General features: G+C 38.4%; 4 protein-coding genes across 4 annotated transcripts in view; 2 read left to right on the forward strand and 2 right to left on the reverse strand.

Moving 5' to 3' along the window:
• The first annotated feature begins 3,924 nt into the window (after positions 1-3,924).
• Positions 3,925-5,310, forward strand: LOC144654904 (tachykinin-like peptides receptor 86C). Its single transcript, XM_078515144.1, has one exon. It carries the CDS (start codon positions 3,973-3,975, stop codon positions 4,975-4,977), a length of 1,005 nt encoding a protein of 334 aa, XP_078371270.1. The 5' UTR covers positions 3,925-3,972; the 3' UTR covers positions 4,978-5,310.
• A 1,584-nt stretch (positions 5,311-6,894) lies between these two features.
• On the forward strand, positions 6,895-8,413 carry LOC144655173 (beta-2 adrenergic receptor-like). Its single transcript, XM_078515387.1, has one exon. The coding sequence runs from the start codon at positions 6,944-6,946 to the stop codon at positions 7,985-7,987; it is 1,044 nt and encodes a 347-aa protein (XP_078371513.1). The 5' UTR covers positions 6,895-6,943; the 3' UTR covers positions 7,988-8,413.
• A 380-nt stretch (positions 8,414-8,793) lies between these two features.
• LOC144653656 (uncharacterized) lies at positions 8,794-18,155 on the reverse strand. Its single transcript, XM_078513709.1, has 9 exons — positions 18,027-18,155; positions 15,691-17,332; positions 14,031-15,007; positions 13,567-13,626; positions 13,093-13,322; positions 12,080-12,412; positions 11,538-11,737; positions 11,139-11,285; positions 8,794-8,962 (listed from the first exon to the last, which is right to left on the reverse strand). The coding sequence occupies exons 1-9, from the start codon at positions 18,112-18,114 to the stop codon at positions 8,956-8,958; spliced, it is 3,684 nt and encodes a 1,227-aa protein (XP_078369835.1). The 5' UTR covers positions 18,115-18,155; the 3' UTR covers positions 8,794-8,955.
• A 2,353-nt stretch (positions 18,156-20,508) lies between these two features.
• The window catches only part of LOC144655132 (cubilin-like), a 39,777-nt gene continuing 34,915 nt past the window's right edge, over positions 20,509-25,370 (reverse strand). The window contains exon 13 of the mRNA XM_078515346.1: positions 20,509-21,642. Coding sequence (XP_078371472.1) covers positions 21,416-21,642 — 227 coding nt within the window. The 3' untranslated portion in view covers positions 20,509-21,415. The remainder of the gene's footprint in view (positions 21,643-25,370) is intronic.

Genomic DNA, 25,370 nt, shown 5'->3' on the forward strand with positions numbered 1-25,370 from the left:
TGGTTACCGTTAGTTGTATTTGGAATCATTGTCACAATGGTAGCGTTTTAACAACAACGAAAAAGACAGAATCTATTGACCTTATAAGAACTCAATGTGATATTTATTAGTGACAAGACAGTGGTTCTTTAACCACTTTCACCCAAATTAAACACTGGAACAACTAACTCTTAACAAACTTGTTGTGTCACCCTGAGTTAAATATACAAAATTCAGAAATTATAAATAATCGCACGCGCACCGGCGTACAACAACAGAAAGACGGCGTTGAACGTAACGCAAAGTTCATTTTGAAAGCGAAAGTTTACAAATAATTATTATCATTCGTCAGTCATCCCTTCACGCATGAACACTCGTCGAATTTCAGTGTCTTCACAACAAGATCGGAAGATCGATAAGGACCAATTTTTGATTCTGCGAAAGTTCGTTTTCTTAAAGTTTTAGAAATTTGTGAAGTTGCAGGATTCACTGAGGACTGCGTAGCCGAAGATGCAGTGGCTCGCTGGACATCAAATTCTATTTTTCACGGCGTTTAATTAATCTTCACAAAATAAACATGTGGCGCCAGCGCGTCTGGCAGTCAAAAATTCATTTTTCAAAAAACTTTCCCTTTCCAGCTATTTTAGCGGGGCTTATACTATAGTACCTACCTGTCAGTCGTAGAAAAGCTGAAATTTAAGGATGAACTGTTTATTAAATGAAGACCGTATTATTTTTTAATAACTAGTAAACAAACTGGTCGCCACGCATTTAAACACGAACTGACGAATGTTGCATCTGATGCAGTGAATCTGGTGAATGAGAACTTCCTTTAATATTTCTTTGTTTTCGACGGTGTGCACCACTGAATAAGTTTCTTTCCCATTGTGATGTTACTAGTATTAATTCGTTTCTAGCTGTCTTTTATATAGCTCGAATACAGCTACAATTAGCGGTGCAGCCTACCAGCATGGTATATTCCTTTCCAGCTGTCTTTGCGTGACAAGTTACACGTTCATACATTTTATTTTAAAATATGAAGTTCAGAGTTAATACAGTACTAGTATGCTGTAGACAGTGTAGACAAGGTGAGGGTAAGTTTATTTTCAAAGCGAAAGTTTACAAACTGTGCACTAACCGGTCCTTTGGAGAAAATATTTATGACCTTCGGCGAGGTTCCAAGTCTTCGCTCTTTTCGTAAATGATGAAAACTGCAGAATAATTTTCTCATAAAACTGGAGTGGTCGCGCCACAGTTTGTTTTCTTTCCCAATGCGATATACTTTTAAATCGGTTTTCTGTTTTCCAACGTGTCCAACGTGGTTTGCGTTCGAATACTTTGGCCCGTAACTTCGAATGCGATCAGCGCTACGGTTCATTGGTTTCGATTTTGTTTGTTCATGGATTTGATTGACATCGGTAGTTCAGATTTCTCCTCTGTTACGGCACTTACACCTTACGGCACTTACGGCACAAACTTCAGCTCTCAATGTGTTTTGCTTGCAGCCATTGCGGCTGCAGCAAAACACAAAAAGTGAACGTATATGAGGATAAATCCAAAATTCATGGTAACAAAACATCAAGTGCATTTCCAGCCAATGCATAGTTTTAGCTTTAACACACAGGGCACCTAGTTGAAATGTACAGTGTATTTCTTTGGGTTCATAATGTACCGAAAAAGATGCAAAATATCGTTGACAAGTTTCTTATATTAGGCCTTTTTGTATCAAAAGTTAGTACGTGAAAACAAAATGTGCTCAAGATATTTCACCATTTCGCTTGGAAATATGGTTTGCTGGCCGTTTATTAAATAGAGGTAAAAAACCATATAAATAATACACTTGCGACAGCAAAAAGGTGGCCGCGGCTGCTTAATAGAGGTGGCCGTTGAATAGAGGTATCAAATACAGCAGTTTAGTGACAAATAAATCGGGATTTTGGAAAGTGGCCGCTTAATGGAGGTTGGCCGCTTAATAGAGGTCGGTTTTCAAGTTTGACGAGAGAATAATACGTGAGCCGTCAGGTGAGGGCATTAAGCTGCTTTTCTAGTGCAGCATTAAAAATAATATTGTTCATCCAAAAAAACAAAACTCGCGATACCAGGAGTTTCTCAGCTATTTTACAATTAGGATCAAAACTAAAGAGGTTTTACCCTGAGAACATAAAATTTTGAAAACAATATTCATAAAATAAAATGGGCCATTACCGAGTTACCCTTTGCCTCTGCTTTAAAATGAGTTTTCTTGGGAAACCGTTCATATGGAAATCAGTTTCACCTACAGGACCATTTTCATACAAATCAAACTCATTTTCATTTGAATGGTTTCGCACTTAGACTCGTTCTGAAGCAGAGGCAAAGATTAACTCGGAAATGACCTATTGAATTTCTATCGTATGGATAATTACCACAAAATCCAGAAGAGGAAAAAATAAACACTTAAAAATGAAAATAAAAAAATTCATTTGAAGAAGACATTTCTTTCGTGATCCTCAGTTTCTAGTTCACAATCAGTCAACGTAGCATTCCTGATGAAGAAAAAAACAGAAATGCATAAAACTGTAAAAACAGCTCATATATTCCTGATTTACGGATTCACATACTCTTTGTCGTGGAAAAGGAGGATCATTTCAACTAACGCTGATGAATCACATCCTGTATGCTAATATGGTTTTGTAACTGCGCGCAAGTTTATTTATTTTGCAACTGGTTCTCCTGATAGAGTAAAATAATGGAAATTTTATTTTTATAAAATCGCAATTAAATAAAGTGGTCGTCCAAGTAATATTTTAGTTATTCAGACAGCTGGATATCAAACTGCTAACAGATAAAAGTAAGACAGTCTAATATTTTAATAAATATTATGAAAAGAAAAAATAATAAGCCAACCCAAGTCCATAATTTTTAGTTGCGTTTTTCACTTACTAGAAAAAAACCCAGCAATTCTCTTCCAAAAGTTAAAAAAAATAATTTCCCTTTGAACGTTATGTTTAAAATTCCTTTGTTTTTAGATAAGCAAGGCGTTTGAATAGCCGTAAAAGATTTGGTGCATGCGTAATGTTAGTTATGTCGATTCGACCAATTTTTGCACGTAAAATGTCGAAGAACGTTGCCTTAAACGAGCAGCAGGCCAACTGCAATAACAAACGTTGTCTCTTTTTTGTGAGAAAAGAGGCCATGAAAGCAATGACGCAAGAAAAAGAAACAAGATTAGAAGACCTACAGGATAGTGATATCGAAATTGAATTTAGCAAGCTTTTAACGAAGACGTATTAATCTTCGAGTTTTTGTTGACTAAACAAAAGGTAAGTTCATTAATGTGTGCTCACAGTTCTCGCAGCTTCTTGATGACACAGCTGCGCCTATAAACATTGCATGCACTTGACAAACCACTTATATCAGTTTTTGTTGATTTGCGAGCAAACGCTTTTGTTTACTTTAGGCATAAAGGGAAGAAAATTAATAGTGAAAATTTTGTGTTGATCAGATAAAAATAGGAATTAGCAACGGCCAAAATATTGCGTACAGATTAGACGCCATACATTACGTTGTTTCTACTGGTGAACAGAGAAAAAAGTATTAAATGAGAATGAAAACGAACATGCTGATTTTTGTGTTTTGTTTCGTTAAAATATACTGTTCTTATTATAATCGTATCTCTCGGTGTGTCGTTTTTTGATGATTCATTGTACTGTTTCTCGTTTACATGGACAGCGTTGAGCAGTCAATGGAATTTTTATAAAACTAAAAATGTTCTTTCAGTCGACTGCTGCACGTACTGTCGCACTCGAGAGCGCAGCTTTGTTTGCTTAACGGTATATTAAAATAAACTCTTGTGTAAGTCATAAATAAAACGTTAATTGTATTTAACGTGCGCTGCTACGAAATGGTATATTTAGAATTCCTTAAACGAAGGAGGATCTCTTATTTTCGAGTACAGTTTGTGCGCTGTTTATTTCAAAAACGTCTTAGCCAATTACTGCAATTTTTCTGCATATGGATGCGTTAACGTTGGTCATTACTGGAATTTCAATTCCATTTCTCCTCCTAACTGTTTTGGGTAACTTTCTCGTCATGGCGGTTATTAACAAAAACAAGAAACTTCAAAATGCGAACACATACCTGATCTCCAACCTTGCCTCTTCGGATTTCGGGTTCGCTCTCATCACCTTTGTCGAAATAATTCTTGTTTCGAATAATATTCCATATTCCTCTTTTCAATTCGTCATGAACGCTCTGGTTTCAATTTATTTTCTCGTTGCTTTGGCAGTAGAAAGGTATTTTGGTATTTTGAAACCTTTTGTACACTTGAAAAGAGCGGGCAAGTCTCTGATGAGGAAAGTGATTCTCGCAATATGGGTGTTCGCTGCCGTTATAAGCGGTGCTGGATTTGGTATTGAATCTTTCCGCTGGCATCATAACGCTTCGGTGAACAAAACAAGCAGTTTACAGCACGGGAACGTAACAAGAGAGACACCTATTTGGCTTGAAACACTTAGCACAGTTTACATCTTTGTACTCCTTACATTTGGTCTTATTGTACCGAGTGTTGTGATGATTTTCTGTTATTCGCGGGTTATTTATCACGTGTGGTTCAACACAGAAGACAACAAAGCAACAAATCTTGCTCTTTTCAAGTCACGACGAAAATTGACAAAACTTTTCATTATCCTTACGATAATTTTCCGGTTTACGTGGACTCCTACATTCGTAAGGCCCATCGTAACACGATTTGAAAATGAGGAAAACGCCAGGAAATACCAATTATTTTCCATGTTCCTTGCTCTGGTCGGTTCAGCAGCCAATCCTGTGATTTACTCATTTCGCTGTCCAAGATTTCGACAGGAAGCTTCTAAACTGTTAAACGGTCGTTGCTGTAAAAGGAGGAAACGGCTTAATGGCAACAGAATTTTTGCAACAAAAAGCTTTTCATTGAGGGAAACCAAGGGCCCGCCAGCTACTACTGTGTCAATTTCAGTTCGCCCTGCTGGACAACCATAAAAACCAGTTTTCAAAAACAAATTGAAGTGACCTGCATGCATTGAATTCACTTGGAAGCGATATGTGCACTTATGATATGTTCAGCCTCGGATGCGTTCTTAAGATGTTTTAAACTTTAAGTCTTTCTCAACTTTGACGTTTTTTGGGACTTGCATGCCACCTACAATTTTCAAAATATAAAGGTTGGTCCCAACCCCTCTGAAAGATTTTTTAAAAGTTTGCTAAAAGCTGTATCGTGACATGTTATATATTAATCCCAACTCAATAATTAAAAGATAGGGAGTCACTGAGCTCATTTTGAGCTTTTAGCACTGAAATCTAAATAAAGGGTGTTTTAACAGGTTATACTATTGCTATGGTAACCACTTATGTCAAGAAAATGATCACCCAATGATTGGGCATTTGTTTCATGTCATTACCATAATAGCAACTATCAGATGGGCTCTTGCAACTACGTGAGCTCTTTAGGCCTTGGGTTTTTTTTTTTTGTTTTTTTTTTCAATAAAGAGTTGTAGTTCCCATTCCCTTAATTCGCGCGGAAAATGTGACGCGTGCTGCCAATCATGACGTCATATCTATTTTTTACCAGTGTGGATGGTTTCCAAGTTCTATAAAGATTTATTTAAACAAAAATATCGAAAACAATAGATGGTTTTCGTAAGAAAATAATGCAAACTTGAGGTCTTGAAAAGCACGAAAAGCTCAAATATTGCTGATTAAGCACGGATCCATATAGTTTTTTTTAGCGATCACTGTTAATGGCGTAAAAAACGAGTTTCCTTCTTTTCAAATGAAATAAATAATATAAGGGGGAACTTTCCAATTAATCTTGAAATAATTGAAGCAGCTGAACATCAAACTGTTACAATGATTGAAAATGAAATTAACAACTTTTAAACAGATACAAGCCAAATAACAGATGTCAGTGATATCTTAAAATTTCCAGCTGAAAAATAATTGACAAGTGAACGCATTAAGTTATATTTGTGTTTTTCTTTTTTTCCATTGACCGTGATGTTTAAAACTGTTTTGTTTTTAAACTAGCAAGGCGTTTGAATAGCCGCAAAAGATTTGGTTTTATGTGAAATTTCATTTATGTCGCTCTGACAAATTTAGTCCCCAATAAAAACAATGTTGCCTCCTTTTGTGAGCCGGAAACGAGGCCATGAAAGTAATAACGCAAGGAACAAAATAGACTTACAATAATGATTATATTGATTGTTTTTATTTTTTAAAAATTTTTTTTTTAATTTTTTTTTTTTTTTTTTAAATAAAAAAAAAGTTTTCTGCCCCCAGCTTTACAGTAACTCAGCTGCCTCAATAAACATTGCACGAACTTGAGAAAATACTGTATTCCTGTTGATTTGCAAACAAAATTATTTATTTACTCTGGTCATAAAAAGAAAACAATTATTAGTAATAGTGAAAATTTTTGTGGATCAGATAAAAAGGAATGAGAAACGACCTGTAGCTTTGAAATTTAACTCTATTTGCCTACGCTACATACACCAAGAAAAATTATAATTGGGGAAAAAATGTTTTTTTTTTTTTATATTATTTACAATATAATCCTATCTGCGTGTGTTCTTAATAATAATAAAAATATTTCAACAGAGAGGCACATCACAAAAAGTGGTTTCAGTAAGGCACTGCATAAAATAAATTACAAATATGATAAAAAATGATTAAAAAGTGAAAGTTCAGTTGGTGATTCATTGTACCATTTAGATGGTAAACATCGTGTAGTGTTGAGGAGCCAATAAAATTGAAAATTAAAAATGTGCTGTTAATACGACTTATGCACCCAACATCACAGCTTTGTTTGGCCAACGGACTAGCTTTAATTAAAAAACTCTTGTAAGTCATATATAAAGTGTTAATTGTATTTTACCGTTTATTGAACGAAGAAGGACCTTGTTTTATAATCAGTGCGTATATCTTGGGTTGCTGTAATATTTCTGTGTGTATGGATGCGTTAACGTTCGCCATAACTGGAATTTCGATTCCACTTCTCGTTTTCACTATTTTTGGGAACGTTTCCGTCGTGGTGGTTATTAGCAAAAACAAGAAACTGCAAAATGTGAACACTTCCCTGATATCCAATCTCGCTTGGTCAGATTTCTGGTTCGCTCTCATCACTTTCGCCGAAATAATTCTTGTGTCGAACAGTGCTCGGTTTTCTTCGGTACAATTCGTCATAAACGCTTTGGCTTCAATTTATTTTCTTGTTGCTTTGGCAGTAGAAAGGTATTTTGGTATTTTGAAACCGTTTGTACACTTGAAAAGGGCGAGCAAATCTCTGACGAATAAAGTTATTCTCGCAGTATGGGTGTTCGCTGGTGTTTTGAGCGCTGTGGGATATGGTATAAACTCTATAGAAGGGCGGTATACTTGGAAAAACGCTACAGTGAATGAAACAAGCAGGTCACAGCTCGAAAACGTAACAAATGGAACAACTTTTTGGTTTGAAACTCTTAACACAGTTTACATAGTTGTGCTTCTTGTATTTGGTCTTATTTTACCAAGTGCTGTGATGATTTTCTGTTATTCGCGAGTTATTTATCACGTGTGGTTCAACACAGAAGACAACAAAGCAACAAATCTTGCTCTTTTCAAGTCACGACGCAAACTGACAAAACTTTTCATTATCCTTACGATAACATTTTTAATTACTTGGACTCCTACATTCGGAAGACCCATCGTAAGACGATTACGGAATTGGGAAAACGCCCCGAAATACCAACTATTTTCCATGTTAATCGCTCTGGTCGGCTCAGCAGCCAATCCTGTGATTTACTCATTTCGCTGTCCAAGATTTCGACAGGAAGTTTTCAAACTGCTCAACTGTCGTTGCGGTAAAAGAAAAAGTCGACTTATTGCGGGAAAGGGAGTCCTGGTTGCAAACAGCTATTCATTGAAGGAAACAAAGAAAACAACAGCTACTGTTGAACCCCTGTCAATTACATTTGACGTTGCTGGTCGGCAACCATTGACTGTATTGACTCTTTAATGACCTCCATATACAAGGAAGGAGGGTACCCCTAGTGTGCGAGCGCTGGTACAAACGAGAAAAAAGTTTATTCACTTCATACATACAACATGGAGATTCATTCAAGTGAAGCATTTATTAAGTTTTTTTTGTATAAGGCTTCTCAAGATTTTTAAACCTTTTAAAAGTTCCCAAACGTATTAAAGTGTTTGTATCAAGCTGTATATATTAACGCACGTTCATGCCAGTTTCTTTGTGTCGTAAATTGCAAAGGAAAAAGGCTTGCCATTTTTTATGAAACGATATTATAGCTGTAAAAAATGGAGCGCAGTTTTAGCCTTAACTGACGTCCGTATCTAGACCTCATATGCTGATAAGGAATGCAGTCTTATGCGCCTACTATCTAGCGCAAAGAGCGATGATAATGATGATGATGATGATGAATTATCTATAATACACTTCCCAAATTAATCGATATCTCGGCTTTCTATATCAGTTGTGAAGCCGACAACGCCCGCACAATCATGGTTTATCGGCGAGGAAACGATGGTGAGAGAGTCAACTTCATGATATTCGCAGAACGCACAGGGTATCAACCAGTGTTTATCATTTGTTCTTGCTCAATAAAAAAACTAATGTAAGAAAAGAGACTTACTAGTTTTTGTTGTTTCAAATGAAATGAAATAAATAATAAAAAAACAAATTGTGTAAAGGCATTCGTCGTTAGGCTGTTAAAAAAGGACTTGGAAAATGAGAAATTGCATGGTTGCAACCTACGAACTACCCAAAAGGTATCAAGAAAAAAATATCAAAAACAAAAGTAATCAACACATTGTTACAAGAATAAATCATTTATTTTTTAAACTTCTTTTGTCTTTGAGTTTTCCTCGTCTTTGAAAATTTAATGAACAACAGAGGATAAAACTGAACATAACAGAACACAAATAACAAAATGGGACTGCTCACTGGCATCAAATCAGATTTGCTCCTTAATATCTGAAAAAAGAAAATAAGGTTTGAAATATTAATTCTATGATTAAAAAATCCATTAACTTCATTATACATACTAATTTGACATAAGGGCCTGGAGACGTGCTGCGTTCGGTCAGGCCATAAAGGAAATTTTCCCGCCAAATCGAGTGAGGCTGGCTGCGAGTTTAAGGGACGTGTTTTCTAAAGCACAACGATGACGTATTTGCCTTTGTTTACAATCCGTCCCCAATTTAACTATCCTGGCCTTGTTTTTATTTGGTTTGGAGTGCGACTATTCCAACCAAGGACAAAAACGGAGGAAAACTCTGTGCAAAAGTAGGGAATGAATACCTTGTATGTTAACGATAAAATTTCCACGAATTGTAGATCTACTCCAACTGCATACTACAGAAGCAATATATTTGTAACAATTTTTAACGTTTGGTCCATTTGTGAGGAATTTGCTTCGGTAGCCTTGGTTGAAGTAGTAAAGTTGTATCCCGCTAACTCGAACCTTTTTTAATTCCCCTTTAGGCCATCCCAATAAAATGTTTCGTTTCTCATCGCCCGACCGACCCTTTTTTTTCGAAATGTAAAAAAAAAACCAAGATTCACTAGTCAAAGAGGCAGGTACTTTAATTTACAAGCACGCGATCTTGTTTTATTAACAACAATTGGTATGATGTGAGGTCCTTGTCGATCGATACCAAGTTTTTCGCGCCAAGGTCATTAACGATTGTTCCAACATTCTCAGCTAGATCGACTGAAAGAAAATCTTTCAGTTTTGCATCTCCTGGCTTCTTAAATGAACCCAGACCCCTTAAAGGTTCATTCTTTTTTTTTTGCCCGACCGACCGACCCACCATCACAAGCAACGGGGCGATGTGAAACGAAACATTTTATTGGGATGGCCTTAAGTCATTTTCTTCTAATTTTACCCTCAATAACTCGAACTTCTGCTAATTCGAACCTCTTTTGCTTTCCCTTGAAGGTTCGAATTATCGGGATTCAACTCTAGTCACACTGCTAACAAGAAGTAGTTATAGAGTTTTCAACAATACGCTCCATTAAATTGAAATTTCGATTCTAACCGCAACATGACTGTATTCGTGACCTATCTAATGTGTATTAGGCTTGGCAGACACACAAACTTGGATGATACGAAACAAACTTACGTTTTAACATACAAACACTACATTGGTCAATTTGTGAGGAATTTGCTTCGGTAGCCTTGGTTTAAGTAGTAAAGTTGTATCCCGCTAACTCGAAGATCGACTGAAAGAAAATCTTTCAGTTTTGCATCTCCTGGCTTCTTAAATGAACCCAGACCCCTTAAAGGTTCATTCTTTTTTTTTTGCCCGACCGACCGACCCACCATCACAAGCAACGGGGCGATGTGAAACGAAACATTTTATTGGGATGGCCTTAAGTCATTTTCTTCTAATTTTACCCTCAATAACTCGAACTTCTGCTAATTCGAACCTCTTTTGCTTTCCCTTGAAGGTTCGAATTATCGGGATTCAACTCTAGTCACACTGCTAACAAGAAGTAGTTATAGAGTTTTCAACAATACGCTCCATTAAATTGAAATTTCGATTCTAACCGCAACATGACTGTATTCGTGACCTATCTAATGTGTATTAGGCTTGGCAGACACACAAACTTGGATGATACGAAACAAACTTACGTTTTAACATACAAACACTACATTGGTCAATTTGTGAGGAATTTGCTTCGGTAGCCTTGGTTTAAGTAGTAAAGTTGTATCCCGCTAACTCGAAGATCGACTGAAAGAAAATCTTTCAGTTTTGCATCTCCTGGCTTCTTAAATGAACCCAGACCCCTTAAAGGTTCATTCTTTTTTTTTTTGCCCGACCGACCGACCCACCATCACAAGCAACGGGGCGATGTGAAACGAAACATTTTATTGGGATGGCCTTCAGTCATTTTCTTTAAATTTTACCCTCGATAACTCGAACTTCCGATAATTCGAACCTCTTTTGATTTCTCTTGAAGGTTCGAATTATCGGGATTCAACTATAGTCACACTGCTAACAAGAAGTAGTTATAGAGTTTTCAACAATACGCTCCCTTGAATTGAAATTTCGATTCTAACCGCAACATGACTGTATTCGTGACCTATCTAATGTGTATTAGGCTTGGCAGACACACAAACTTGGATGATACGAAACAAACTTACAGATTCAGTAGAGCTTTAGCAGTGTCGATTCCAGGGCGGTATTGTGATGAGCTGTTTGTACTGCCAAAAGCAGCGATTATTTCTTGGGGATTTCGAATGTAAATCTTGCCGTTGATCATATAAACATCCTTCGCTATGTTAAAATCTCTGAAGTAAAATACAAGCAAGAAGTAGAATAAAAAAACAATCTGGTATGAAGATATATATGTATCTCATCTAACTTAAGTGCGGTGTTTTAATTCTAATGAACGAAGTAAAATGAACATGTATTGGCATAACTTCTTTAGAGTTACTTGCGTTTTTATTTGCAGAACTCGGAAAGACTAATGAATCCCCCCCCCCCCCCCCCTCACCCTCCCTCCCAATAAATGAGGATTAAAGCAAACAAAGCAAGCTTACCTTGGTATCTTAAAGCAGGGTGGGCCTCCTGTTTTCTTCCAATGCTTCTTACAGTAGTAGCACGTGCATCCCATTCTTGGATTCTGCTCATGATCAAGAGTAGACGGGCCACAGATTACATTTCTACCAAACTGTATGTCTAATAAAAAAGTACTCTTCTGGTTTTTAGCTTTAAGCATCTTTGCGTCCGTCATAATTACCTGAAATGGGACACAGTCATTAGAACAAAAATTGGTCAGCTTATAAGCAGGTTGTTTTAAATACATTTTTACGATTTAATTTCTCCGATTTCTTCGTGGTTTTTGAGAAGATATATTAAGCACTCGAGACAGTGTTTCATCGGCTATCCAAACACCTCGAATTTCGTCACAAATACTCCGCTACGCGTCGTATTTTCAACTCTCTTCTCGGCGTTTCGATATCGCGATGAAACATCAAGTAAAAATTCATTCGAAATATGACAAGTGATACGAGCGCCAGTTTGACGAATTTCATTTATGAAAACTTTATAGTTAATGATTATTATAACGTACGGTACTTACATTTCTCTTATGCCAATTTCTGTCATTCAGGTCTCTGGTCTTTTCATCAGGATTGAAACTTGCACCAAAAATCTTTATCATGTCTTCAAACGAAGGGTTAATCAATTCGTCCACCAATTCCTTTACAACCTTGCGTCGTTCCTTGGTGTCTCGCTCAGTTTCCTGGTAAGCAGGATCCGGTAAAATCACCGACTTTGCAAAGGCGATCTCTTCTGATAGAGGCGTGTGAGGTCGAAGTGTTGCGGGATGTGAGAGTGCCTTGTGGATTATGCGGCGACGCAAAGCAGATTTCTTGTCTCGTACGCTGTCCATTTTCTCGTTCATTACGATTGACTTAAAAAAATAGAAAGAAAATAAAGAAAGCCAGTGAAACTTTCTAATAACTTTTAGCGAAGACAATTTGATGCCTTATTTTACTCAAAAATGTTCATGCAATAACCCTCCCCCTTCTCATTGTCTAACTTTGTGATTACTCCCCCCCCCCAATTGGACACAGAGCTTTGCCCATACAGTTTATACCAGCGCAAAGCTTCCATAATATTTCCCTTACTTCTTATTTTTATCAACTTAATTTTGCCAGAAGATTATTTTCTTTCACGGATGTCTCTGTTTCCTTTAAGTTTGCTGTTTAATCACTTTTCGCTTTTCTGTGCTTTTATCTGCCAAGTGTTTATTTCCAGTCATTATTTTGTTCAGCGCCTTGTTAATATCACCATGGATATTGGTGATATTAACAAGGCTCTGAATAAAATAATGCTCACTGCCTTGTTCTGGGCACGATGCATTGCTGAACGGACGTGTGTGTCCAGTTTCCGTAATATTCCGTCTGTTTCAGCGGCTCATACGTCTCATTAGATCCTTTCCTTTCTCATTGTCTAATTTTCCTATTATACCCTCCCCCACCCCCCTTGATTGGACACAGAGCCTTTCCCAGTTTACCGACGCAAAATTTCCCCCTAAGCGAAGTTTCATCATATTTCCCATACCCTTACTACTTGTCTTCATCAACTTACTTTTGCCAGTAGAATATTTTCTTTTATGGACGTCCTTGTTTCCTTAGTTTGCTGTTTAATGACTGTTCTCTTTCCCTTGCTTTTATCTGCCAAGTGTTTATTTCCAGTCATTATTTTGTTAAAACTCTTGTTAATATCTCCATGGAAACCACTAGAATATTGCCCGGATGTAAGATGTTTGATAAAACGCCGATTGTCCAAAGCCTTTCGTCCGCCAATCATTGACTTTCCTGAAAGAAAAACGCAGCTTATTATGAAAATATTTACCAGAAACGATCGATATGCTCTGAAAACAAAATATTATACCAAACAAAATATTAAACCGAATGATTCCGGATTCCTACTTTAAAATAAGCAACATTTGCTAGTGAATCTGCAAGAAAGAATGATTTTGAGATAACTGGTGATAATATGTTGCACTGTTCGTTTAATAGTGACTCTAGCTTTCATTCTCTTTACATACTTGATGCTTACCTTGCCGCAGTTCCGTAGAAGCGAATGGAGGTCGGGGTGGCGGAGGAGGCATAGGTTTACCTACAGATGACATCATACAATTCATTAAGTTTGTTTGTTCTGTTTACTATATGCATGAATTACTTTTTTCCCTTCTTCAAAATGGCCTTAAAAGATTTTACACTCCACTTGCAGTGAATGCAATTGAATTTGTATCCATTACAGTTAATCAGGACCCGCCTACATTTTTATGAATTCCAAATTTAAATTTCGCGGCAGAAATCTCCTTATAATTTGGAGAATAGTTTAAAAATGGGATGAAGAGCTAATACCAAACAGTATCCAGTATTTTTTCTTTTAAGACGTATTTACCTAAGACTGGATCAAACATTAAAGAAGTACGTTCATCTATAATTTCTAGTATAGTGAAAAAGAAAATCTCTACAGAAATGGCCAGCAAAATGCAGAGTAACAAACGGGCTTACCCTCCTCGGTAAGGACTTTCAAATTCATTTCATCATTGTCACATCGTGTTTCTGGATCGTTGTTTGCATTTTGAACGTCATCACACGATTCATTCTTCTCATCCGTCTCCTTTTTCGTCTCCGTAGTTGATTCCTTTCTAGCGTAGATCACTTCTACAGACGAGCTCTCGTTTTCAGAAATCAACAATGGCGACTTCGACTCGTCGTCATCTTCCACAGTTATCATGACGTCACTACACGGTGCAACTGGCGTCTTACAGGATTCGTTCGAAGAATTCGTGGCACCCGTTTCCAAGGCAACGGCGTTCGTCTGTTGTACAGGTTGCATGGGAATGCTGAATGAGTCCGCGGGAGTCGAGATTGGAACTTCATTTGCCGATGTAGCTGTAGCCAGAGTTGATCTTGTTTCATCTTCAAACGTCAAATTGTCAACTGGGACTGTTGAGTGTGGCACGTTAGGTTCCTTGCAACACGTCAAAATGTCAGATTCAGATAGAGAGGACTTAGCAGGGGTAGAGAGAGATTCTGTCGAACGTGACTTCAGTGGGGTGGACTGCGGCGTTTCATTGGGTGTGCAGATCGATGGCTCAGACCTGAGAGATGTTGACGATATCGATTCTGGAAGTGTCGAATCGGAATCCTCCATGTTTATCCGTACCTCTGCGCTTGGGGTTCCTGTGGCCGTGCATACGGGTGTCAAAGGAATGTCACCCGCTGTTCCTTTATTAAGTGTCCGGGATGTTGGTCCATCTGTGGTGTCATTCGTAGACTGGATTTCCTGTGGCTTAGCGTTTGAGTTTCCTGGAGCTGATTGAGATGAACGTTTTGATGTTTTCTTCTTCTTTCTTGCAGCTTCTCTGTCAGAGATGACTTTTTCTTTCCTGTCCTTTTTACCCACGTGATCTCCAGATGATGACGTCACTGAACCTGCTTCAGGATCGCCTTGTTTTCGTGCTGATCGCCTTTTGCACTTTTTCCTGTTAAGAATTCGCACGAGGTGAGTTAGAAAACAAAATAAAATGGACTGACGATTTCTCATACGAATTGTTTTAAAAGTTTGATGCCCACGAACAAGAACCTAATTTTTCTTGCTAGTGGTTTAATAATAATAATAGCTTTTATTTATACACGATAAATATTGCAGCATAATAGCTGATGTGGTCGTGTCTTATGAAAATAACAATAAATTAAGAAATCAATAAACTACGCTAAATCATTAAAGTCCCTAGATGATACAAAAGATTTAAAAACCATGTTCTATTAATAAACTTTTGAAAGCCGCCAAAGATAAGATTCTTCAAGGCGGGCCTTATTGTCTAATGAGTTCCAAAAAGAGGCTCCTGAAAATTTAATTGACTTCTTAACAAAGTCCGTATTAGGTTTGAACGACACTTAATCATTAATGACAATCTTCTTAATAGTACAGCTTACCACAGTTGTATAAAGCAAGTTCAACGTGCTTTTTACAACTGTGGAAAGCTGTACTAATAAAATGGCTATTGTAAGTTACAATACCCTTTAATATGAAAAGCCATCGAAGGGCTTTTCATATTAAAGGCTATTGTAAATTGCTTATTGCTTATTGCTTATTGTAACTTGGCGTATTGTAACGCACTAAATTATTGTGAAACATATTTATTCATAAGTATATATGGCTTACCATAGTTGCATAACACATGCCACAATGGCCATCACGATTAAAATCCCTCCAATGATTCCACCAACAATGATAGGAGAACCTGAATCAGCTGGATCTTTAGTCCCGGAATGAGATTTGCGTTTCTTTTTCTTTTTGGAATGTTTGTCTTTTCCACTGTCACTCGTGTTTCTACGGTCCAAAGCAACATTCCATCGAAGACCAGAGGATCCGCTCATTCCCGGATGGACATTCGTGTTGACTTCCGGTATGGTGGATGTGCCATGTTGTGAAGATCGTTCCTGTCTTAATACCCTCGGTTGTTCGTTCGGCAAAGGCTCTTCTCTGCTATTTCCTGTAGTCTGTTCCTTAGTGGTTTCCTCTGCAGTATCTTCATGTGGAATACCTTGCGATTCAGCAGGATTTGACGACTCCGCTGGAAACAGATTTAGCTTCGAGTCAGGTCCCGCAGATGCTGATTTGACAGATTCAACAGTTGTCGGCTCGGCAGTATAAAGATTCAGATTTATTTCGGGTTTCGTAGAATCTGATTTAGCAGACTCAGCAGTTGTCGATTCAGGAGTACTTATTGTAGGTTTAGTAAAATCTGAATTACCAGAGGCAGCAGTTTTCGACTCAGCTGTAGGCAGATTCGGACTCGTTTTAAGTTCAGCAGTATTTGACTTCACAGATTCGGCAGTTGTCGACTCAGCAGAATAAAGATTTAAGTTCATTTCAGTTTTCGCAGAATCAGATTTAGTAAATTCAGTCGTTGTCGGCTCAGTTGTACGAAGATTTATATTCGGGTCGGTTTCTGTAGAAGCTGAATTGATGTCTTTAGTAGAGGTTGCTGTATCGTAGATTTCTTCCAGTGGTACGTCGGTAAGCTTTGGTGGAGGTCTGGGTTTAGTCACATATGGTACGCCTGTGACCGATGTCGCTTGCGTTCCTTGCAAAACAGGCGTATCCATGTTAACAAATTCATCTGGTGAGGACTGATAGGTCTCCTTGGGATCATCCCTTATGGAATGTTCCTTTGCCTGTAAAGAGGACGCATCTACGATTGTTCCTGTGTCCCAGCTGGTTTTTACCTTATAACTGGGATCCTTGTTGTAAGGGTTCCATGGCATAGCCATCTTTAACAATTTATTCATATCTTCGGTTGTAGTTTCCTGTGGGTTATGAGCCGCTGTCTTCTTAGCTCCTTCTAAAGCGACGTCTCTTCCGCGTTTGATCGCCTGTCGTACGAGGGAAGAAACATCCACATCACCTTGAGATATTCCAGAGCTGTCTGGTGGTTTCCAATCGTTACTTTTCCTTGCGGCTCTTCTCATAATTAATTTTTTCATGGGAAACTTGTGTTTCCCGTGCCAAACATTTGTTGTTAATTTCACGGGCTTGAAATCCGCGTGCGTAATTGGCGCTAATTCGCTGCCATCTTGAAATCCGCTTGCCTCCTCCTGGTTGTTAACCGATGATGATTTTGAGAAGTGCTTTGTGCGGACGGCAGACTTATGTGGACTGAAAGACGGAGTTTTATCAACATCCGTTGTTTTGCCTCCAGATGTACGCTGGGCAGAGTGATTGTTGAACTCTGCAGGGGTGAGCGCGTCCAGAGAATTGTCCGATGATGGTTTGTGAGAGTTATATGAAGTTGTTCCTGAAACTTGAAAAAAGAGCGCGAAACTGTTATGACGTGTTGTGACGTCAAGTTAAAATTTCAACACCGCGCACTGAATGGTCGCGCGCTTTGCGAGAAATATTTCCTTTTTGCGCAAGCTAGAATCATGAATGCAAAAAAAATTTGCTGTTATCAAAATAATGAAAGGACCACTTGTACAAACAGCAGCGAAGTGAAGCCGGATCTTGACGTAGATCAGGATCAGCAATATAGAGTAAAACGATAAACCAAATGCAAGGCTGATCAGACAGTTTTAAAAAAAGGCTAAATAAATTTTTTTGCCCAAATATAAATAAAATTTATTTAGCCTTTTTAGCTGTCCGATCAGCCTTTCTAATGAAGCGGAAGTTTTGATCTGTACAGTGTGTCTGTACCGCGCAAATAAGAAAAACAAAGGCGAACCGACAGTGCGTCTTTTACGATTTCAGATTTTCCACTTTACAAAATTTTAACACCAAACGAGGCAAAAGTTTTGTGTTTTGCTAAATCGTATTAATCTGTTCTCAAAAGCACCGTCCAAATAACATCATTTGATTTGCTTTGTTGTTAAATCGAAATCTGTTTGATGTCAAACGCACTACCGCGGTGCGCTACATGTTTATCGCTTTGATCTTGTTGAAAATTGTGCTGAATTTTAAACTTCAATTATAAATTAAACTAAAATTAGCATTTCCCTTACCTTTGCAAATGCAGCAAAATGTCAGGAAACAAAATAGTATTCCGATTAAAGCTTTTTTCTTCTTCATAATTAATGCCGAGTTAACCATACGATAAACTCAACATCGCTTTGGAGAAAAATGAGCAATTAGTTTGTCGTCATAAACGCAAATTTAATTTGTGACGTAACGTTATGCGATTTTGCGCGCGCATTTTGTGACAGGACGCAGGTAACGCAACATGTTAAAAAGAGGTTTTGAGAAAATAATATAATACTGATTGTAAGGGATAAACTACAAATTGCACGATTCTTTACTATAGCCTTCCAAGTTCATAACCCTATTAAAACTTCCTTAATGAAATACTTCTTGTTTTACTTTTTGTGTTTATCGGTTTTAAATCACGCGTTCTGCACTTTCAACCCGTGAAAAGTTTTCTAAAAGCGCGTGCAAAGTCCGTTTTGGACCGTTTTTGGACGGACCATAATTTTTTTTGGAGAAAGGGAGGCTTTAAAAAATATTAAAAATTTATAACAAAAGATAGTTTGAATTTCGAAAACAAAGGTTTTCAGAGGTGCACACTCAGAGGAAAATTTTTCATACCACCATGGTCCGTCCTTTTAATAGACCCGTATGAAATCACTTCACTTTCCAGCGAGCTTTTTTAATAAACGTATAGGAGACACAAGCGTAATATAAGAGCTTGTATGGGAGTTGGAATTGTATATAAGAGCTTGTATGGAGATTTGGAACTGAATAAAGTTTATTAACTAGGTCTGGGGCGCGTCCAGTTAATAAACTAGGTTGAGATTTTTTCTGTCACTATATCCATTCCCTGCGCGGTCTCTGTCTACGCGGGTACATGTAGGCTAGACTCGCTAAACTTTCCAAAGATTTCACTGAGCTGCGCCGTTTTTTTTGGATAAAAGCAAGTGATACTAAGCAGTCAACATTCCAGGCCCAGTTCTAAGCTCTGTATGCTTTGTTCAAAGCAATAACTCCTCGTAGCTTCGCAATTCACGGCAGCGAATAAGGGGGTGGTGGGTTGTGTTGACTGAAGTAAATAACTTTGATTTATTGTGTTGTTCTGTCGCGAAAAGAAGAACTCGATTCTAAATTGTGCAACGCTTGCTGAAACCACTCAAATCTGTCAAGGGTATCCGTTTGAAATGGAACCAATCGAGTCAGTTTATCATTCGTTTCGTGAACGCCATAGGCGAGAACGCATCAAAAAGTGTTTTCGACCAAAGTGAGATGTGGCTGGCGTGGTAGAGATTGTGTGTGTGGCAATTGGATGCATGCATGGCGTTTGAAAAATTAACGAGCCAAACTAGAAGCCTGAAGCCGACTTAAGGTCGCGCAGGACCCTTGCAATCATTAGTATGTATTTATTTAAAGAGTATGCACGAACTGCCGGACGACTCAAGCCGACAACAAACGAAATATTCATGAGAATGTTTGTTTTCAAACTCTTTTGTACAAGTAATTACTAGTCATTGTTTTCAGCTTTGTGCCACGTGCGCTGGAACATAGGGAATTATCATATTAGATTCACAGCTTTGAATATATCACACGTTGTTATAAACATTGACTCGGAAGGTCTTTGGAAGCCTCAAAACCTGCAATTTTGTGTCCAAGTTTTCTCCGCCGATATAGAATTTCAAGAGTTGATTTGCGAGGAACATAAACTTGGTGTACTCTATTGTGCTATGACTAGAGCGAATTTTTAAATTTCCCTCTCAAAATGAAGATAGCACGTTTCAAAGTTTAGATTTCACATTTTTGCTATCTTAGAAGCTATTAACTTGTAGCAGTTTTTTAAATCGAAAATTTCGTTCTAGCCATAGCACAAAAGTTGTTCTGATTTATCACGAGGCTTTGGTGCGCTGTTCTAGCTGAAAACTTGGACACAAAATCGCATTATCTGCAGTTAAACTTTTAAGGGCTTGTAACATCACAGACAACGGTCATCTCTCAGTATAAGGACAATCCTGAGGTAATTCCATCACCCCCGAATATCCTTGTTAAATTTTAGAGGAATCGATGTTCAAAAATGTAGTGAATTAAAGCACGGAATTTGGCTAATGAATATATTAATGAGCAAGGGTCCTGCGCGACCTTAAGGATACTTAAATAACAACGAACACTCACGTGACTGAAACATTTTATTAAACGTTGTCCCCTGCAGCTTGTACTGTTGTTCTAAACTGATATTCTTGTATTTACTAGTGAATAAATGAACTGAAGGAGCTGCTTGTCAACTGAATTTCGGTTTAAAGAAGTAACGTCACAATGCTTCAACCCTAAAAGTTCCAGGAAAAGGTTATGAGAATTAATAAAATGTAGACCAAGGAGAAATCGCTTTGAAACTTTAACAAATTCTCCAAACTAATACTGTAAGGAAAATGTACAGAGATAATTTGAAATCGTTTTTTTTTTTTTTTTTTTTTTTGGGGGGGGGGGGGGGGGACGGTCGTTTGGGAGTGACTATTCCCAACCGGCTCAGTTCTACTGTTCATTTTCATCCGGGTCATCGGATTTCCAAGCGCGAGTTAAATCCACCAGACTACCGACAACGGCAGCTGCTAGAACACTGAATGCAGTTGGCTAGAAATCCTATTAAACCCCAATATAAAGGTTAACAAGCCAATGTAGGCTATAACCGAAAAAAAGGTTTTGACTAATCAGAGTAATTAACTAACAGGGGTGCTATTTAGTATTCACTACATGAACTGAGTGTATTAAGTGGTATCAGATTTGCAACAACTGTATTTTATTTCTGGGCATTCGCCTTATACAAGTTTAAGCATCTACTCTTAGAGCACTATTCGCCGTCCGTCTTAAGCTATGATTGCACAATATCTGAAAGTTCCTTACATACATGAAAGTAACACTGAATTTATTTCAGTATTCCTACATGAGAACTTGGTATTACCTAAAAAAACTAATATAATATAATCGAATTCTAAAATCTAGTTCTAAATCAGTAAATAATAAAAGCATGAATATAGAATGCATATAGGCAGCTGTAAGTCTGCACATAAAACTAAATCAACAACAGTCAAAAAAGAATATTTTCCCTTTATCGTTCTACCAGAAAAACTAATTAATTATATGAAAAATGTACAATCTTATGGAACAAAACTAGTTCAGCGTGCTTGATAAAAATTGAACCTGTGGCATTAAAAAGGTTGGCAGTATTTGTACACCTGGATAAAGCTAGCCGGCATGCCAAACGTCCCCCCCCCCCCCCCCCCTTTCATCTTTTTGCCTCGCCCAAATTTTCGCGCTCCGGAGATTTGGAAAACCAGTCTTCATTCTTTCGGGAACGATTTCTTTGCCGGCTAGGGGAAAGCTGAAGCCGTTCGTCAGCTGCATTTCACTCGAAGAAACTTCAGTTGAGGTCTCAGAATTACAAAACTGAAATGCGCTCAATTCCAGCGACCATGCTACGGTTTGTTGCTTGTTCTTTTAAAGGAACACTATCAGATTCATCACCATCAACTCTTTGAACAAAGGCTAATTGAGCTTGATTGCGGCGTGACTTCAAGTACTTGTAGCCACCAATTCCAATCACCACACAGAAGGCAATCACCCCAATGCAAATTGCCACGACTTTTAAAACGTTTGATTTGGCCCCTGAGAAATGGAAGGGAAAAAAAGCACAAATTAGTGTTCCCTGCTGGTACTGTTTTGTGAGCCGAGTCTTCAGATCGAGTTTTGTGGGCGAGTCTCCAGAACAACCATTGTGTTTAGCAGCAAAGAATAAAAGAAGATCACCGACAAACACAAGGCGCAACCGACGCATCCGTCAGCGCAGTCAGGCAGGCAGTCAGACAGCCATCCAACCAGTCAGTCAGCTAGCCAGCCAGCCCGCCAGCCAGCCAGCCAGCCAGCCAGCCAGCCAGTCAGCCAGCCAGCCAGCCAGCCAGCCAGCCAGCCAGCCAGCCAGCCAGCCAACCAGTCAGTCAGTCAGTCAGCCAGCCAGTCATTCAGTCCGTCAGCCAGCCAGCCCGCCCGCCCGCCAGCCAGCCAGCCAGCCAGCCAGTCAGTCAGTCAGTCAGTCAGTCAGTCAGCCATTCAGTCAGTCAATCATTCAGTCAGTCAGTCAATCAGTCAGTCAGTCAGTCAGTCAGTCAGCCAGCCAGCCAGTCATTCAGTCCGTCAGCTAGCCAGCCAGCCAGCCAGTCAGTCAGTCAGTCAGCCAGTCATTCAGTCCGTCAGCCAGCCAGCCAGCCAGTCAGTCAGTCAGTCAGTCAGTCAGCCAGACAGCTAGTCAGTCAGCCATTCAGTCCGTCAGTCAGTCAGTCAGTCATTCAGTCAGTAATACAAAGGGCACACCATTTATACTAACCTACTTATTTGTAGCTTTGTTAATGTCTATTTACACAGTGGATCTGATGGCATTTTGGGGTTGTCAGTTTAAATAATTTGTTTTTGAATTATTGTACAGTACCTGATTTAATAGCCGTGTAAAGAACAAATATCCGCCAATCTTCCACAATATCTGTTTTGTTAAAGTTATCAATCTTCAGTAGAATGTAGACAATCCGGAACTTCGATAAAATCAAATTCTCTCGAGCAAGAGTGATCGGACTGAGCTCCGAGCCTTCCACGTCATAAATCTGAACTCTGTTCTCTGATAATTGTATCCTGGTTAAAGAAATGAATAATTTTACGATGTGGTTCCCTGGAGCGACAATGTACCACCCACAAGTCGTGTTTAGAATATAGTCACTAGGCCAGTAAGGGCTGGAAAAACTGTTAAAAACTGGCGACTGTGGAGCATCCAATGTAGTGTTTGTAGAACAATCTGAAAAATAAACCATACAGCTTTTTGCTAACACTATAGAACATTGTAACTAAAACCCCATTTAGACCCATTCATACCAAGTAAAATTTGTTAAACCTGATTTGAACTAAACATATTTACTGAACAGGTATGAATAGGTATATATCCCTTTTTCATTCGCCACTTTAGGGACGACTGTAATTATGCAGTCGCTTGTGGGACTGTGACTGGATACAAAACAAAAGAAAGTAAAGGTCCGGTAATACGGGCAACATTTTTCGGTGTTGCAAGTTGCAGCAACATGTTGCACAAAGTAGAACCGAGTTCTACTTTTTGCAACAATTTTTTTCAACTTTCAACACCGAAATTTGTTGCGAGACAAGTTGAGCGAGCGGTAGTAATACGGGCAACAACTCGTTCAACTTGCAATGCAACAATGTTGCGAGACAAGTTGAACAAAAATGTTGCCCGTATTACCGGGCCTTAAGGGCCCACTGACGTATATATTTGGACCCGTTGCTAGGGACATTCACGGTTATATAGTTTTAGCAATTTTTCTTGTTTAGTTATGGTTGAATCTTATACTCAGTCCATAACGTAAATATGACGTCATCGGGCCACGCCCATGATCACGTGACCAATAAAGAAAAAGTCTAAAATTTTTGATGTTTTGCATGTTATCAGAAAATCATTCATGGTGTCATGATCTTTATTTGTTTTTGTATCTTGGTAAGTATGGGTTTCATTTCATTATGGAAAATAATTTTTTTAGAGAGATTTAAAATATTGATTTGTCCATAAAATTTTTATTAAAAATGATTTAAGATTTTTTATTTAGATTTTTTTCTGCAAACCGGAAATCATTTTGTTAACGCATGCGTAATTAATCTGACAAGAGAACAGTGCGCGCGCTAGTTGTACGCGTACGCTTTTGAGATTATTTGCATGTGTAAAAAAACTGCTTTTCCTGGTTCATTTAATCTGACTGATTCTCAGATGTGAAGTCAACTATTAGTCAGGAAGTTTTTCGGTAGTTCTTATTGTTTCATCTTATTTGGCGAGTTTGAAATTGGGAGGGAAAGTGATTGACGCTAAATGAGCTATGTCACAGACTGCTCATCTTAAAAAATTGCCCATTTTTTTCCAAATTTGTCGTCGTAATTCATCTTAACCTCCTTGAGTCGTAACCATCATTTCATTTTCGGCTTATTCTTACTCCTTTGGTGCGTTAATACCTTAACAAAAGTACATCTTGAAGTTTCTTTCGATGTAAAAGTCATTTGGGAGTCAATCGGAAAAATGACTTAATCTTTTTTTCCACGATCAGTTGGCAAGTACATCCCCACCCGAAATGAGTAACAACCTACTTAAATCCATTTTATTTATTTGTGCTTTACCTGCCTTTGCAGCCGCGTAATTCACCCTTTCCACCCTCGTGAAAAGGCGTGGTTCGTCTTCACTCTCAAATAAAATGTAGATAAGTTGGGACACGGGGGATATGTACTGAAATCTGGAACGGAAAGCAGCAAAACGGAAACGGTGAAGGAGCCTCAGTTCCGAGCCTTCCACATTATAAACACGCAACGTGTCGATGGAGTGTGTCTTGTTAGAGCCGCGATACAACACCACCTCCAACAGAAAAATGTGATTTTCTGGAGCGCTGATGAACCATCCACAAGATCGCGGCCCGCGATAATCGTCAGGCCAAAGCGGAATGTTCAAAAAGTCTCGACTGGTAAATTCCGGGGCATTCAAAGTCTTGTTCCAAATACACTCTGAAAAAAAAAACGTAGTCATTGTCAGGGACAACGCATGAATCAAGTCTTGGCGTATTACGATCGAGGGAGCAATAGGGAAGAAATTTACCCCGATGCTTCGCGGCCCAGTGAATGTCCTCCGCCGGTTTACAAAATAACTACCCAGAAACTGTTCAGTTCACGATTTGCGGCAAGGCAAATATGTTCTGCTATTCACCTTTACTTTAATGCATCATTGTTTCCATTAAATTTTAAATTATCATTCGTTTATTAGAAGTACGTGAAAAACGTATTGAAAAAATATTTAAACTTTCAAAGCAACAGTTCCGATAAGCAAAAATATTGTCCATGATCGTATTGTTGCTGGTGTCGGCGCGGTAAAAATTGTTTCCGCCTCTAAATTAGACAATTCTCGCTGGTCCCAATGCTAAAGAAAGACTTTGCAGAATTCACAAAACTAATAAACCCTTTTACCTAATAACAACTCATATTTGTGGTTACGTCAGTAATCGTACTATGCCAACGGGCACACAGCGGTCAAACGCAGCGCGCGTGCGCAGTTCATGTGTAATTGCCGCCAAAATTTTCCATACAAAGTCTTAAATTTTCCGTAAAATTTTGCTTTAAAGCCAAGCGTTAACGCCGTCCCTGGAAAGTTAAGGTTTATATGCCGCTTATGGATTGGAAATTTGATAATTCATCTCCACTGAGTGTCCCAGCTTGAACTGTTCTTTCACCGTACTCTTTCTTTAACAATTTCTTGCAAAAGTTTGCCCGCTTTCGAGTCAAAAGTTCGAGGCGGCAAAGACCGGATGTGA

The sequence above is a fragment of the Oculina patagonica genome, chromosome 5 (assembly GCF_052425735.1).
Source record: "Oculina patagonica isolate OP01 chromosome 5, crgOcupat, whole genome shotgun sequence".
NCBI classification, from domain to species: Eukaryota; Metazoa; Cnidaria; class Anthozoa; order Scleractinia; family Oculinidae; genus Oculina; species Oculina patagonica.

Coding starts and splice junctions, on each gene's coding strand:
- LOC144654904 (XM_078515144.1), top strand. CDS start 3,973: ATGGATGCGTTAACGTTGGTCATTACTGGAATTTCAATTCCATTTCTC.
- LOC144655173 (XM_078515387.1), top strand. CDS start 6,944: ATGGATGCGTTAACGTTCGCCATAACTGGAATTTCGATTCCACTTCTC.
- LOC144653656 (XM_078513709.1), bottom strand. CDS start 18,114: ATGGTTAACTCGGCATTAATTATGAAGAAGAAAAAAGCTTTAATCGGA. Junction 13,323..13,566: donor TTCTACGGAACTGCGGCAAG/GTAAGCATCAAG, acceptor TTTTTCTTTCAG/GAAAGTCAATGATTGGCGGA. Junction 11,286..11,537: donor CCCTGCTTTAAGATACCAAG/GTAAGCTTGCTT, acceptor ATTTTACTTCAG/AGATTTTAACATAGCGAAGG.